Here is a 17,028-nt window from a genome sequence, read left to right on the forward strand (position 1 = left end):
TTTGTTTTTTCTTTAATAAAAGCATTTAAAATTCTGTATTGTACTGCCATAGGTAGAATTGATCAAAGTCCAGATTCTGAGTATTATTCAGAAGATTGAATTTCCACACTGAATTGATAATATGATACTGGATTTTGCTTTGCCAGTGTTTTGGTGTTTGGAGGCAGAAGGATAGGGGAGTGTTCAAGATGAGTTAAGCTGAATGCTTGTTTTCAATTTGTTTTAGCCTTGAGCCCACTGCGAAACTAGTTTGTTTAGTTTCTGTAAATACTGCTTTTAGTCTGGAGGCAGTGGCTCATGTAGCTGGTTCTCTTTTGCTTTTTAGTGAGGTGCTGGCAGAGGAGTCCATAGTATGTCTACAGAAAGCCCTGAATCACCTTCGGGAAATATGGGAATTGATTGGGATTCCAGAGGACCAGCGGTTACAAAGAACTGAGGTCGTAAAGAAGCATATCAAGGTGAGTTGAGTAATACTGATCTCTTTGTAGTGGGACAGGGGTAAGGATGTTGGTGTCTCATCTAAGATAGCATATAGAAGTGACACTAGGATGTCACAGGCTCCTCCTTGTTTTTTGTTTGTTTGTTTTGGCCGCGCCGTGCAGCATATAGGATCCTAGTTCCCCAACCAGGGATTGAACCTGTGCCCCCTGCATTGGGAGCACAGAATCTTAACCACTGGACCGCCAGGGAAGTCCTGGTTTTGTTTAAGTCCTTCCTTTAAAATTTGAAATTATGAGGGTTTTGGTGTTGTTTGTTGTTTGAGGCCAATGGGGAAAACACCCGAAACTTTTATGGGACTGTTTCATCTCTCATAGGACCTCCTGGATATGATGATTGCTGAAGAGGAAAGCCTGAAGGAAAGGCTCATCAAAAGCATAGCCATCTGCCAAAAAGAGCTGAACACTCTGTGCAGTGAGCTACATGTCGAGCCATTTCAGGTACATGGCAGGGTGTCAGGGGATCGATCCTGCCTGGGTCTGAGATTTAGGGAAGAACTTTGATTTGGGGCTACAGGTGGAAAGTTTCCTTGTAGGGCTGATACTGGACATGAGAAATGGGAAAAATGTGCTGCCTAGTTACTTGGTTCCAGCAAAGCAGTTTTCACTTACGTGAAGAGTTGCCCTGTTGAGAGGTGAAGCAGCTAAGTGTTGAAATGTTTTAATCAAAAACAAGCCTCTAACTATCAATTTGTAGGACACAAAAACTTTTTTGAACTCTGAGCTAGGCATAGATGATATCATTCCATTCTTTCTTTGAAAGAAAATGAAGAGAACTACTTAGGATACAAAAGTGACTAGTGATATAAGGAAAAACCCAAAAAACCTGCCTCTGTGGATTTTTTCATACCCGAAAGCTACACATCACTGAACTAGCCAGAATGGCCACTTGAGAAGAGATGTCTCCACAGCTGGAATATCAAGAGAGCGTAGTCAAATTCAGGGCATGCCATGTTTATCTGTGTACCTTGCTGAGAGGTTGCTGTCCTGTGGTCCAGCACAAATCGGACTTAAATGAGGACACCAGCAAGCATGACATGAATGACAGAGGGACCCCAAAACATATCCCTGGTTAGAACTGGTAAAAACAGTGTTGGGATCATAAAAATGAAGACAAACGTGGAGATTGGGAAGGTAATTAGAATAGATGTGGGTGCAAGGACAGCACACAGTGGCTAATGTGGTACCAATAAGGTCTCAGGTCCCTCTCCCTGTTACAGAAAGAACTGCCTGGGTATCTCAGTGGAGTCAGCCTAGGAGGAGGAGACTGTCTAAAGGGTTAAGGCTAATTCATTTCTGGTAGCCAAGAACAGTCAGGCAGACTGTGACATCAGTAGAGCTTCCTGAAATCAACACAAATGGCATAAATATCATTGATTTTGGACAAATAGTTTCTTTAGTCTTTTTTTTTAAATTTTCAATATGAAATTGGGTGAGAAGTTAGATATACAGTGGTACATCTCCCTTAAATTATATGACAGTTCTTAGTTCACCAATGTTGAATAAAATTTATAGGACATAACTGCCACTTGTTTTTTCTCCTGCTTATCAGTTAGGAGTAGAGCAAGGAGTACTAAATTGATTTTTATTGGTTGAGTGATGTTTAGGATTATTGGGGTAAACATTTAGTTAGGAGCTAAATATACTACCCTGTAGCTAATTCAAAATAAGCTTTTCAACCAATTTTTACCTCTTGTAAAAGTGCCCTGGTACCTTTCCTTACTGGGGACCTTTGTTAGGGGACCCTCTTTGTGCCATATTCTGTTAGCTGTAAGTTGATTTATTTGTAAGTTTAACTAAAAGTCTGTCATTCTAGTCCTCTTTCGTTGTCTTCTCTTCCTTTGAAGAAATCCGCTTGGAACCTTAACACAATAGTACATTGTCTCATATAGGAAGAAGGAGAGACGACCATCTTGCAGCTAGAAAAGGATTTGCGCACTCAGGTAGAACTGATGAGAAAACAGAAAAAGGAGAGAAAACAAGAACTGAAACTACTTCAAGAACAAGATCAAGAACTGTGTGAAATTCTTTGCACGCCCCACTATGACATTGACAGCACCTCAGTTCCCAGCTTAGAAGAGCTGAGCCAGTTTAGACAACACGTGGCAACTCTGAGGGAAACAAAGGTGTGCTTACATTCATAGTTCCTAAAAGTCATTTGACTTTCCTCTAGGTATCTTGTAATCTTTTTTTTTTTTTAATAGGCATCTAGGCATGAGGAGTTCGTCAACATAAAGAGACAGATCATACTGTGTATGGAAGAATTAGAACACACACCAGACACAAGCTTTGAAAGAGATGTGGTCTGTGAAGATGAAGATGCCTTTTGTTTATCTTTGGAAAATATTGCAACACTACAGAAGTTGCTACAGCAGGTAATGTCTACTCAAATTATGGCCTGGGATCTCCATAGTATCCAGCAATCTGAGAAAACTGCAGCTTTTTCCTTTAAATAATGAGATAGGGCTTCCCTGGTGGCCCAGTGGTTAGGAATCCACCTGCCAGTGCTGGGGACACGGGTTCGATCCCTGGTCCGGGAAGATCCTACGTACCGTGGAGCAACTGAGCCCATGCGCCACAAGTACTGAGCCTGCGCTCTAGAGCCTGCCAGCCACAACTACTGAGCCTGTGCGCCTAGAGACTGTGCTCCACAACAAGAGAAGCCACCACAATGAGAAGCCCTCACTGCAACGAAGAGTAGCTCCCTCTAGCCGCAACTAGAGAAAGCCTGCATGCAGCAATGAAGACCCAATGCAGCCAAATAAAAAAAGACAATAGTATTATTTGAAACACAACCTTGATTTTTTTTAAACAAAAACCTTAATTTATATATAGCTCTGAGAATGTGAAATTGAGTTTTTTTTAAAATGTTTATTTATTCATTCATTCATTTAGGCTGCGCTGGGTCTTTGTTGTGGCACGCAGGATCTTTTTTAGTTGCGGCCTGTGGATTCCTTAGTTGCAGCATGTGGACTCTTAGTTGCGGCATGCATGCGGGATCTAGTTTCCTGACCAGGGATCGAACCCTGGCCCCCTACATTGGGAGCAGGGAGTCTTACCCACTGGACCATGAGGGAAATCCCCTGAAATTGAGGTTTTTGGATGAAATAATAATAGTCATTTGAATTAGCTTAGTGTTTAATTGAAGTTTTTTTTTTTTTTTTTTTTTTTTTTTTTTTTTTTTTGCTGTGGGCCTCTCACTGTTGTGGCCTCTCCCGTTGTGGAGCACAGGCTCCGGACATGCAGGCTCAGCGGCCATGGCTCACGGGCCTAGCCGCTCCGCGGCATGTGGGATCTTCCTGGACCGGGGCACGAACTCATGTCCCCTGCATCGGCAGGCGGACTCTCAACCACTGTGCCACCAGGGAAGCCCCCCCAAAATTTTTAATTAAAAATTTGAATCCTAATTCTTGGGGTCTGAGATCCTACCATAATGACAGCCTTACAGTTTGTTTTCAGAAGTCATGAAAACACACCTCTTCACAGTCTTGTAAAAGTGCTTCTTCTCCATGTGGGTACAGATGTGTCTCTGTAGGAGGCCAGAGGGCCAGTTTTCTCTGTGCTGCTGTCTTTGCTATAACCACTGGCTTTCCTTGCTACAGCTGGAAATGCGAAAATCACAAAACGAAGCAGTGTGTGAGGGGCTGCGTGCTCAGATACGAGAACTCTGGGATAGGTTGCAAATACCTGCAGAAGAGAGAGAAGCTGTGGCCACAGTTATGACTGGGTCAAAGGCCAAGGTCCGGAAAGCGGTAAGAAACCCAAAGGGCGCTGGGTCAGCATTTTGGTGTCAAGTCTGATGTCTTTACCAGCTTCTGCCTTGAGTGAGCCTGTTTTTAAGACAAGCGTCAGAAAAGAGTGGCAGTAGCCTGCTCATCTTTTATCTTTCGCGTATGTTTCTTAGATTTCTGGCTCCTATGATATCATCGTTATAAAGAGTGTTGACTTACCTCTGTGGTTTTGTATTGTAATTTTATTAAAAAGGGGGAAAATATTTTGCAAACCTATGTGAATATATAAGTATGACAAGCACTTTTAACAGGTCTCTTTGTTTCAGCTGCAATTAGAAGTGGATCGGTTGGAAGAACTGAAAATGCAAAACATGAAGAAAGTGATTGAGGCAATACGAGTGGAGCTGGCTCAGTACTGGGACCAGTGTTTTTATAGCCAGGAGCAGAGACAAGCTTTTGCCCCTTACTATTCTGGTTCGTACAGAAGTGTCGCTCTTCATGTGGCCTGCTCACTTGTCTTTTACAAGTGCAGACATTCACTGGGAAGTATTTCCTCTACTGAACAGACATTGCTACCTTTCCAGGCCATTCAGCATAAACTGCCATTCCTGTTCAAATAAGCATTTGCAAATGCTATTGGGAAATAAGGGATCTCTTGGTTTCTGAAGCAGAATATCTCTGTAGCATGTAGTTGTGAAGCTCAAGTTTAGCAGGAGCTTACTCTGTGCCAGGCGCAATGTCAGACTCTTAACAGGATTATCTGACTTAATTCTCATGTCAAGAGATGAGGACACTGAGGCACATAAATGTTGAACAACTTAACCCAGAGACACACAATAGGTAAATGGCAGAGCCCACATTTGAGCCCACGAGGTATGACCCCAGGGCCCAATGGAATTCTAGTCTGACCTGAACTGAATATAAAGATGAAGCCGTCTTTACTAAATTCAACATTTTTGGACATTTTCTGTGACTCAGCCCTCTGTTGGGCAGGGTGGAAAGGAAGAATATGAAAGAAACCTAAGACAAGGCAAGAGATGACAGAGTTTTGAGAATCTTAGTCCTTTTAGTCCACACCCTAGTCCCTTAGTCTCTAGTCCCACCAGCCTGATTGGGACAAACCTGGCTTTTATTATCCACAACATACACTTACTCGTGTGTCATTTTTACTGTAAGGAAGAAAATTCTGTTTCCATTTTAGGGGGATGAAGGATTAGTAAATTGGGATACTAAACACTAGAGGGATTTTTTAAAACTACTGGGCCTATATCTTGCAGAGGACTATACAGAAAATCTGCTTCAGCTCCATGATGCCGAGATTGTGCAGTTAAGAAACTACTATGAGGTTCACAAAGAACTCTTTGAAGGTGTCCAGAAGTGGGAAGAAAGCTGGAAGCTTTTCTTAGAGTTCGAGGTACTGCCTTAGTTTTTGTCTGTTTTCCTTAGATTACAGTGAAGTGTTAAGAAAGCGTCCCCTGTATAGAGTCAGAGGCCTGTTTCCTTTGCTCTTGACCAGGTTTCTAATACCATCTTTATCATTAAGTCTATAAACTACTGCTAACCCATCTGTATTTGTCAAGCTTATATGCAGAAACATGTAAGAGAAAACCCCAAAATTAATGCCTTCAATAAGGTTGAAGTTTCTTGCATAAAGGAAGTCTAAAGGTAGGCAGTGCAAGGCAGGTATGGCTATTCCACAGTCAGGGGGTCCCAGGCTTCTCCAGCTCATAGCTCCTTTACCACTAAGGGGTGGATCTTATCTTCCGGTCCAGGGTGGTTCTAGAGCTCCCACCATAGCGTTTCAGGCAGTGTGGTGGAGGAGGGAACACAGAAGGCATTGCCCCTCCACCCCCTCTAAGAGGTTTTCCCAGGCTCTTTTCACAGCACTTCTGCTTAAATGCCACACCAACTACTGGCGAGGCTGGGAGAATCACTATCGCAGATAAATTCAGGCTCTATTACTAAGGAAGGAGAGAAAAATGGATGTTGAGGCAGGCAACTAACATTCTGTACTCTTCCAACTTTTGTTATTAGAAAATTGCCTGGGTATTTGGGGCACATTTGTGTACTCTGAATTCCTTTTGTTTTGATAGACTTAGCACGAGTCGATTCCCTTAGAGCATTTTAGAGCTCAGAACTGGGACTAGGACGAGGCAAGTGAGGCACCTTGGGCACGAAGTTCAAGGAGACTCACTGTCAGGTTCATACTGGTCCTATTAGAGCTTGAACAGGCCTTTAGAGAATCCAGAGTTTAACTCCTTCAAGTTTCCAGGCAAGAAACTAGGACTCAGAAGTGGAAAAAACTGTGAGAGCTCACAGCTGTTTAAGAGCAAGTGTTCTAGTCCTCAGTTACCTCTTACTTCTGGTTGAAAGCAAGGAGTAATAAAAGTCAGTGAAGAGCTCAGCCATAAACAAGAATTAAATTTTGCCTTTTGCAACAACATGGATGGATCTATAGGGTATTATGCTTAGTGAAATAACTCAGAGAAAGGCAAATATTGTATGATACCACTTATATGTGGAATCTAGAAAATAAAACAAACTAGTGAATATAACAAAAAAGAAACAGACTCACAGATACAGAGAACAGACTAATGGTTACCAGAGGGGAGGGGGAAGGGGGGAGGGGCAATAAAGGGGTAGGGGTTTAAGAAGTACATACTATTATGTATAAAATAAATAAGCTACGAGGATATATTGTACAGCATGGAATGTAGCTAATATTTTATAATAACTATAAATGGAGTATAAACTTCAAAATTGTGAATCACTGTGTTGTACACCTGAGACTTTTACTGGAAATCAACTATACTTCAGTGTAAAAAAAAAACATGTGTGCACACACACACACACACACACACACACACACACATAAAGGCAGTAAAGAGCCAAATAAGCGACCCTTGTTTACATGCTAGTATTTAAGAAAAAATAAGAAACTAATTACCATTCCTTTTAGTTATTGCTTATAATCAAGCAGTCTGGAAAGGAAATAGAATTTATCAGTTTGGCCCCCAAATTGTCAAGATTGTTTCTAAACTTTTCTGATTATCTGTCCCATTTTTTAGTGTATTCACCTAATTTACATTTACAAATTATACACTTATATTACTGTTCTGATATACTGTATACACTGTAGAATAACAAAAAACAGAAATGTTAAAAAGAATAAGAACCCTAACATTTTACATTTTTTGTCCATTTTGTGAGGGTTAATTTAATAAAAACCAGATTATCTATAAACCCCTTAACTGAGCACATTTAAGCTGCATTGTCTCAATATGCTGGAAGTGAGTGGGCAAGTAGGGGTACCACCACCAAACCCTCTGAGTGTAGACCTCCCCCTTGTCCTTCCACATACCCGATTTCCTGTTGGTGACATCTGAACCCAGGAAGGGAGCTTTAAATTAAATGCATTAAATATTAAAGCCTGTCTTACTTTTTAGACTAAAAAGGAAACACTAGTTTTCCTGTACCCCAGTGTATGATCTTGCATATGCCTCAGAGTGTTCACACCCCACTCCCTGCCTTAGAAAGCCACGATTTCTCACTGCTAAAAGTGGATGGGAATGCAAAACTCCGAAGTCTCCCTAAAAATATGTATCTGTTTATGAGAGTGAGGATTCTTAGCAGAAGTGACTGGTCTGACTGTCCGGGGTTCATTCTAATTAAAATGTATTTTTCACAGAGAAAGGCTTCAGATCCAAGTCGATTTACAAATCGTGGAGGAAATCTTCTAAAAGAAGAAAAGCAGCGAGCCAAGCTCCAAAAGACACTCCCTAAGGTAATATTGTTACTGAAAGAGTTTTTGGTGCTTGGCTACAAAAACCTCACTTTTTGTATATCTCTTGCTTTGAATTGTTTTTCCTTAGGTAAAGGATAATAAGTATATACTGGGCCTACCTAGTACAAGCAACTGAATATCCAGTTTTATTAGCTTTTTAGGGCTGCCATAACAAAGTATCAGAGACTGGGTGGTTTAAACAACAGAAATTCACTTTCTCACAATTCTGGAGGCTCGAAGTCTGAGACCCGGGTGTCAGCAGGGCTGCTTTCTTCCGAGGCCTCTGTCCTGGCTCCAGATAGTAGTCTTCTCCCTGTGTCTGCACGTGGCCTTCCTTCTGTGTGTGTCCGTGTCCACATTTTCTTATTCGGCTACCAGTCATGTTGCATTAGGACCCACCCTGATGACCTCATTTTAACTTAATTACCTCTGTGTCCCAGTAAAGCCACATTCTGAGGTACTGGGGATTAAGACTTCAGCATATGAATTTGTCAGGGGATAATTCAGCCCGTAACCTTTTGAGAAAGTGCTTTGGACTTCATTACTATTCTCTATTTTAATAATAATAGTTAACACTTATTGAATTAAGTGCCATATACTGTTTCAAAGTACTTTCCATTTATTAATTGTCACAACATCCTTAAGAGGTTGGTATTATTAATTCCATTTTTACAGATGAGGAAACTGAGGCACTGACAACTTAAGTAACTTGCCTACCTGTTCACAGCCAGTAAGAGGTAGATTCCAGATTGGACCAGATAGTGCCGCTCTAGCGTACACTGCGTATTTAACGTTGCTGGTCTACCCCAGTGCTGCCTCCAACTTCGGGCGCCAAAACTGTAGTGGTCAGGCTCTGGGATCTCGCCTTTTCCCACCTTCATGTGTATTATGAATGAACCATCCCAAGACTGATTTCTGGCCGCTCCAACCTGTTCCCACGTGGGTCCAGCTACCTAAAGTCAGGCTAATGATACTTTGGGGAGGGAGGAGGCATTCTTCGGGAGAATCATTTCTTTTGGGCTTCACACCAAAAATTTGAAGTAATTAACATGTCCTTGTTTCTGGTCTCAGTTGGAAGAGGAGTTGAAAGCAAGGATTGAAATGTGGGAACAGGAGCATTCAAAGGCATTTGTGGTGAATGGGCAGAAGTTCATGGAGTATGTAACAGAACAGTGGGAGATGCACCGACTGGAGAAAGAGAGAGCCAAGCAGGAACGAGTAAGTGAACCCAGTTTGGGAGGAGGAGAAGACAGCATGAGTGAGCAGCCCAGAGTCTCTGCCAGGGCTCTAGGTTGGTTGAATAAGGAGTAGTTCATGGCAGCTCTTTTTAGCTCTGGGTGCAGAGACTTGCGCTAGATTTCTGGCCCTGCCTCTGCCCCCATCCCAGACCTGTTCTCCTTCTGGGATTTGTCACTCTTGCTTCTGACTTTCACGTAGCAACTAAAGAACAAGAAGCAAACTGAGACAGAGATGCTCTATGGTAGTACTCCGCGAACACCCAACAAGCGGCGAGGACTGACACCTGGCACGCCGGGCAAAGTGCGCAAGGTAATAAACACGAGGCTGCATGAACTGCCGTGTCTGAGGCATTTTTGAGGCTAGGGCTCTGTCCATCTCTTGCCTTCTGTCCTGCAGAGATGGGAAAGAATTTTTCTAGCCTTCCAGGTTGAGTCCATTTGACAGTGTGAATGCAATTCTGCAGTTCAATCCTGAGTAGGGACTTGACAGTGACAGTCAAGGAGTGGCCAGCTTTGATGAGTCCCAGATTAAACTCGGGAGCCAGCAGCTGCCAACATTTTGTAATGATGAGAACCTTCAGAGGTTCATTCTGTAATTCCAACAAGTGACCATGGCACTATGTGAAAGAAGACTTTCATGCTTGGCAAGGGGGATACCTAATACTCCTTAATCTCTAGAGCAGGAAATCAGGGAGTTCTTCCTTCCTTCTTTCTTTCTTCCTTTGTTTTTTTAAAACCGTTTCTTTAATAAATGAAGTGGAGCATTATTTTCCTTTTCCCTTGCAACTCATTATTTTATAACACATAAAATGTTTTAAAAATCACCTGTAATGTAACTCCAGGAGAACCAATGAGACTATTTGGTGTTTTTCCTGCTTCTGTAAAAAGCTTTTTAAAATAGTGTATTTTCACAAAATAGAGATCACATATAATTTTGATTTCTGCTTTTTCCCTAGTCGGTATTGGTGTGATTTTTTTTCATAGCATCAAACTTTCTTCAAATAACATGCTCATTCTTAGCTATATATTCTATTCTTTTGACATAGTGTCATTTACTAAACTAGTTCCCTATTGTTTGATATTAGGTAGTTAATTTTTTATTAGGAAAATAATGTGACGAAATTTTAAAAATATGTGTTATAAAATTCTAGAAAGGGTTGGGAAAAAAAAGGTTTGGGTTTTTTTTTTGGCTCTGTTGGGTCTTTGTTGCTGTGTGTGGGCTTTCTCTAGTTGCGGTGAGCAGGGGCTACTCTTCATTGCAGTGTGCGGGCTTCTCATTGTGGTGGCTTCTCTTGTTGCAGAGCATGGGCTCTAGGCGTGCAGGCTTCAGTAGCTGCGGCACATGGGCTCAGTAGTTGTGGCACACGGGCTTAGTTGGTCTGTGGCATGTGGGATCTTCGCGGACCAGGGATTGAACCCATGTCCCCTGCATTGGCAGGCAGATCCTTAACCACTGTGCCATCAGGGAAGTCCAAAATGTTTGTTTTCATTAAAAGTTTGAGACTCTCTCTATTAGATGCTGAGAACACAAAGATTAAGTGATATGGCCCATGATCTCAAGAGTGCTGCATTCAAACATTTCTCAAGTGCTGGCTGCACTGATCATTCAGTCTGTGATACCAAAGCAGTTATAACAATTTACGCTTCCAGTGGTAGTGCCTAAGTGCTACGCTGGCTCCAATCTTTGCCAACATGTGATATTTTCAGACTTTACAATTTTTGCCCATCTGATGGGTGTGAAGTAATGTCTCATATTTTTAGTTTGCATTTTCCTAATTACTAATGAAGTTGAACCTTTTGCCATGTTCATTAGCCTTCTGGATTTCCTATTCTGAGAAGTTTTTGACAGTTTTTCTGTTGGAACATTTTGTTTCTTCCTTGCAAATTTTATAGGAATTCTTTGTATGTTCTGGATGCTGTTTCCTTGTCAGTTGTGTTACAATAGCTTTTCCCAGCATTTGTGTGTGTCTTCTGTAGCTTATCTTTTTTTTTTTGGTTGTGCTGGGTCTTAGTTATGGCAGGTGGGCTCCTTAGTTGTGGCATGCGAACTCTTAGTTGCGGCATGCATGTGGGATCTAGTTCCCTAACCAGGGATCAAACCCAGGCCCCCTGCATTGGTAGCTCAGAGTCTTAACCACTGCGCCACCAGGGAAGTCCCTGTAGCTTGTCTTTTTACTCTTTATGGTGTTTTGTTGATGAACAAAAAGTTATTAATATCAATATAGTAAAAGTGTTTTCAACCTGTTTTCTTAATGGCTTGTAGTTGCAAATAACCTACCCAGGACCTGAGGCACACAGATATTTTCCTGTGTTGTATTTCCTAGTTTGTGTCTTGTATTTGAATAGTCTTGCTATCCCATTTAAGGTTTTTAATCCACCTAGAGTTTTTCCAATTAAAGAAAAAGCTTACAGCTTTATTGAATAAAGTAGACACATAATATTTAAAGTGTACCCGTTAATAAGCTGTAATATATGTATGCACCGTGAAACCCTCACCACAATCAAGATAATGAACATACCCATCACACCCAAAGTTTCCTTTTGCCCCTTTATTTTCTCTTTGCTTCCCTTACCACCCATTTCCCTCCCTCCACCCACTTCCCACTAGCTCCTGGCAACTGCAGCTTTGATCTGTTACTGTTGATTAGTTTGCATTTTCTAACATTTTATATAAATAGAATCATACAGTATGTATACTTCTGTGTCTGACTTTTTTCATCTGTTGTTGCATGAATCAGTAGGTTACCCCTTTTTATTGTTAAACAGTATTCCATTGGACGTATATACCACAGTTTGCTTATCTAGTTGCCTGTGTTGATGGATATTTGGCTTAATTCTAGTTATCTGGCTGCTACACATAAAGCTGCTATAAATATTTATATGTAAGTCTTTGTATGGATATATGCTTTCATTTCTCTTGGGTAAATACCCAAGAATGATATGGCTGGATCTTATGATAGTTGTCTGTTTAACTTTTGGAAACAAAATGGTTGTCCCATTTTATGGAACACTGAACGCTTTTCACAGGTGTCCTCAAAGCTCTTCACCGTAAAAACTGTCTTAGACTGCTTCCCACCCTCACTCTCTGTAGTGTAGGGATGGGCTGCTAAGCACGTCATCTCACATCAATAATCTGTGTTCGGGCTTCCCTGGTGGCACAGTGGTTGAGAGTCCACCTGCCGATGCAAGGGACACGGGTTCAAACCCCGGTCCGGGAAGATCCCACATGCTGCGGAGCGGCTGGGCCCGTGAGCCATGGCCGCTGAGCCTGCGCATCCAGAGCCTGTGCTCTGTCTGCAACGGGAGAGGCCATAACAGTGAGAGGCCCATGTACCGCAAAAAAAAAAATAATAATAATAATCTGTGTTCTTCTCCTTAGCTGAACACTACCACTGTGTCCAATGCTACGGCCAACAGCAGCATTCGGCCTGTCTTTTCGGGGACAGTCTGCCGCTCCCCTGTGTCTCGCCTTCCACCTTCTGGCAGCAAGGTTAGTATTTAGTATGCTCTGTGTACAAGCACATCCCCGACACTGCCCCAACCTATGTACTCCGGGGACTGCTGGGAGGTGGAGAGATTGAATACTGTCCTCTGGACTGAGAAGGAACTTTGAGGCCTAAAAACAAAGCAGGCAGCTTCATAAAGTGCAATTATGAAGTTTATTGTGGGTAACTTGCATACAGGCAGGATCGGGCAGACAGTGACCCAGAGGCATTTGCAGCTGCACTCAAGCGCGAAAGAGATACGGGGGGATTTAAGGGGGCCAAAGCTAAAAATAGAATCTGACTACTAGGGAGAAGCACATCTGTAGTGACAGGAACTGGGTGGTTTTCCTCCTGCCAGGGTCTCAAGACCATTAATCATCTACATCAGCAAAAGGCGTTCTTCCAGTTTTTTTTATCAGATGAAGGCAAGGGTCAAAGTTGATAGGGAACTTGTCTGGCTTGGCCTCATTCCTTGTAAGCTGAAGCTCAGTCATGCAGGAAGGGGAGGGGGTGGGACTGTAGGCCTAAGATGGAGCTGACAAAAAGGACTCAGTATGGTTCAGCCATACAGGGCCCCACCTAACTTGTTCCAGTTTCTAAGATCCCTGGATTCGGTTATCATTGAGATGCTGAAAGTTGACAGATGTAAGCTAGCTAATCTGTCAAAAACTAAATGAGAGAAGAGAATGGTCATTTTGAGCTCAGTCCGGTATCACGGGAAGCACTGGGATGTGACTGGGAAACTGAAGAGTCTCCATAGGCTCAGTTCAAAGCCTGGTCTTCAGTTGCTACTGAGCGAGGTCCTTGCATGTGGGTTCCAGCCCAGTGACACTGGACAACTAGATGCAGATAGGTACTCTCACCCAAGGAGGGAGTGAGGAGTGCGTGCTAAAATGTGTTCAGTCTTTCAGGTATTTTACAGACTATGCTCAAGATAAGGGTTCTGCAGATCATTAAGAATTTGTATGTTTTTAAACCAAAAGTAGGGACTTCCTTGGTGGTCCAGTGGTTGGGACGCCATGCTTCCAATGCAGGGGGCGTGGGTTTGATCCCTGGCTGGGGAATAAGATCCCACATGCCGCACGGCGTGGCCAAAAGATAAAAATTTTAAAAATAAAATAAGCCAGGGCTTCCCTGGTGGCGCAGTGGTGGAGAGTGCGCCTGCCGATGCAGGGGACACGGGTTCGTGCCCTGGTCCGGGAAGATCCCACATGCTGCGGAGCGGCTGGGCCCGTGAGCCATGGCCGCTGAGCCTGCGCGTCCAGAGCCTGTGCTCCGCAACGGGAGAGGCCACAACAGTGAGAGGCCCGCATACCGCAAAAAAAAAAAAAACGGCCAGAAGTATAGGATTACAGACACACGAATAATATAAAGATGGTATCAGCCTTTGATAATTTGTGTATGTGGTCATTATAAGGATGATACATTGGTCGATCTTTCTTTTCTCTGCAGCCAGTCACCACTTCCACCTGTTCGGGGAAAAAAACACCCCGTGGCCTCAAGCGTGGAGCCAACAAGGAGAACCTGGAGCTCAATGGCAGCATCCTCAGCGGTGGGTACCCTGCCTCGGCCCCCCCACGGCGCAACTTCAGCATTAATTCTGTTGCCAGCACCTATTCTGAGTTTGCGGTAATTCACCTTTTCTAATATCTACCAGTCCCTGGGGAGCACACAGTTGGGGCAGAGTGGGTATCTTCCCAAGGGCACCCAGGCTATTAGTTAGGACAGTTCTTTGGAGGCTGAGAATCCCTTTCCTGACTTGACCATGGCATGAGGTGGGGTGGTTTAAGGGTGGTGTATAGGAAGAAAGATGGCAGCAGCAAGCAGACATTTAACCTGGATCCTTCTGCTTAAGAAATACCACTCCCTGGCTGCAGGAGGTGAACCTTCTCATCACTGCCCTGGTGCTCTCTTGGTGGAGTTCTTGGTAATTGTCTCAATTCTTTGTTCTTAAAAGGATCCATCCCTGTTGATCCATCCCAACAGCTCCACTGTTGGGCTTCAGGTCTGTATGGCAACCCCTGCATGTCCCATGTCCCTTTTCCAGACTGATCTGTCATCTGCTGGCTTCATTCCCATCTGGGCACAGGGCTACACTAACCAATAATCTCAGCTGTACTATCATAAAACCTTTTTTTAACAAAGGAAGCAGGAATTCCTAATACGGACTTCAGAAATAATAAATATCTGGCTTAAGTTCCCAACAGACTGACTAACCTGCTGATTAACTTGTTCAGACTTGAATTGGATTCTCAGCCCCATCTAAAGTCAGGCAAAGTTTTTTTATCATGTTATTTCACAACAGAAAACTTTCACCCTCCCCAGTTGTGACATTAAAGGCCTCCAATGTGCTGCAAGGAATAGAGGCCCCACCACGTGGGGAGGGGAGCCCCAGCTGTGTGCTGCCTATGAGGTTCTTGGCCTGCGTGCTGATTACTTCCTGGAGTATATGTCTTACTAACCCCTCAGAGCTGAACTGCCACCTTTCTGTCTACTCTGAGCTAGCCAATGCTCACTTCTTTACCTTTGCCTATTTTCTACCACATTGAGCTGCTAAAGCATATATGAGGCACTGGAAGAAAGTAATTTTTTCCCACAATGCTCTTCAGCTCCTAGTAACGTACTCCACATTTACCAACACTTAACTGCAGTGCGCTTTCCTTAACAATGTGTTCTGTCTTCCCTCAGTATCTAGCTGTTGAGAGGTGAGCCTGCCCCTCACCTTTGTGGGGGATACTGAGTTAAAGCCTAGGGCATCGACTCTCTTGCTGCAGTGATGGAGAATGTGACGGCTGCCCAAGGCTATTGTTCATTTTGAGCACTGAAGCTAGCTTTATATTCTTTTACTTTTGTCAAGTTACTTGACAGAGGTGGTTCTACCTATAGAAAGAAGGTGGGTATTTGTCACTCTGGCTAGCTGATTGCTGGACAGAGTCCAGCTTTCTCTTTTGTTTGCTCAGCCAAGCCCACTTCACCCACTTGCTGCTTACAAATATCTGTTTCTCTCTGGCTAGGCCGAGGGAGATTCTTCTGGTTTTGGTTGCTATGGCTGGTAGACTCCACCAGGCAGCACTGAAGCCAGTAGACTAACCTCTACTAACATCTGTCCTTTCTCAGTGGTCATTCCTGCTCTGTCTTCTGCTTCTATACCATGTGCTCCAGCATGAGATCAAATCACCAGCAGGTTACAAGGCCCTCAGCCCCAGGGATTGGTAGATACATGTTCTGGCCCATTGTTTCCTAAAGGGTTCAAAAGACCAAAGCTTGTTGCCTACCTAGCTTGACAACTCAGAGAGTACTTTGTGAAGTATAAGGGATTTCTCTTCTGTGAGGTTTTAATAGAATGGACTGGCTGAGGAAAGGAATCAAGGGGCATATGTGCACATGCTTAATCTGTGACTAAGGTGTTCAGAGTCCCTCCCCTTTTGTTCCTAACACAGCCTGTGCTGGGCTGTATGCTGACACTCACCTGTGCTTACAAGGGCAGGGCATGCATGAGAGGGGACAGTAATGCCACTGATGTTATTTATTTTTCAACAGCGAGAACTTTCAAAGGCTTCCAAATCTGACGCTACTTCTCGAATCCTCAATTCAACCAACATCCAGTCCTGAGAAGCCCTGATCAGTCATCCAGCTGAGGTTTCCTATGCCCTGTGCCTAATTATACAGGGGTGGCTTTAATGTTTCTTCAGTTTAGATGTGCTTGAAAGCCTGGACAGGTTCCATTACCATGGGCCTAACTTACAGAAGTGAATGAGTTACAGATGAGAGTCCATCATAAGCTTAGTACGTCCTTAAACACTTGGTTTTATTTTGACTCAAGAAATACATTAAAACATAGTTCATAGCAGTAAGTGTAAATTTTAGCATATGGAACCTAATTTCTTTCCCTACCCCGTAATTGTACTTGCTAAAGCATGATCAAGGGCTTGTTTTACTTCACCATTGTGTAGTTAAATGATTGACTATGCCCAAGCTTGGGGTATGGGACATGAAGCAGTTTTGGGCTTGTACACTTATAATTAGTAATTAACACCTTTTTTTGTTTAGGGATATTCAGTTAATGCTATAGCTTCAGTAGCTTTGCTCTCACCTAAAGGCCTGTCCCCACCACACAGGACAGCCTTCCTCCTGATGAAGATGTCTGTGTGTCAGAAGTTGGGATGGCCTGACTCACTGCCAAAGAGGTGACAGGGAGGCTGGGAGCACCTTTGTTAAATTGTGTACAGTTTTGTTATATAGGCCAGTGCTGTGGGGGTATGTGTGTGAACACACGTACTTGTCTGAACTCTG

General features: G+C 43.2%; 1 protein-coding gene across 9 annotated transcripts; it reads left to right on the top strand.

Annotated features, from left to right (window-relative positions):
• The first annotated feature begins 815 nt into the window (after positions 1-815).
• Positions 816-16,422, top strand: PRC1 (protein regulator of cytokinesis 1). 9 transcript variants are annotated; one of them, XM_082648076.1, is made up of 13 exons: positions 816-938; positions 2,390-2,623; positions 2,702-2,872; positions 4,100-4,249; positions 4,555-4,702; positions 5,506-5,642; positions 7,917-8,012; positions 9,084-9,230; positions 9,450-9,560; positions 12,630-12,744; positions 14,192-14,364; positions 14,693-14,740; positions 16,276-16,422. In XM_082648076.1, the coding sequence occupies exons 1-13, from the start codon at positions 828-830 to the stop codon at positions 16,345-16,347; spliced, it is 1,713 nt and encodes a 570-aa protein (XP_082504202.1). In that variant the 5' UTR covers positions 816-827; the 3' UTR covers positions 16,348-16,422. The 9 variants fall into 9 exon arrangements, with proteins under 9 accessions (XP_082504202.1, XP_082504204.1, XP_082504207.1 ...); XM_082648078.1 differs by lacking the exon at positions 14,693-14,740; XM_082648081.1 differs by lacking the exon at positions 14,693-14,740 and having other exon boundaries at positions 14,192-14,287.
• The last annotated feature ends 606 nt before the right edge of the window (positions 16,423-17,028 follow it).

The sequence above is a fragment of the Grampus griseus genome, assembly GCF_964374135.1.
Source record: "Grampus griseus genome assembly, chromosome: 2".
Classification (NCBI taxonomy): domain Eukaryota; kingdom Metazoa; phylum Chordata; class Mammalia; order Artiodactyla; family Delphinidae; genus Grampus; species Grampus griseus.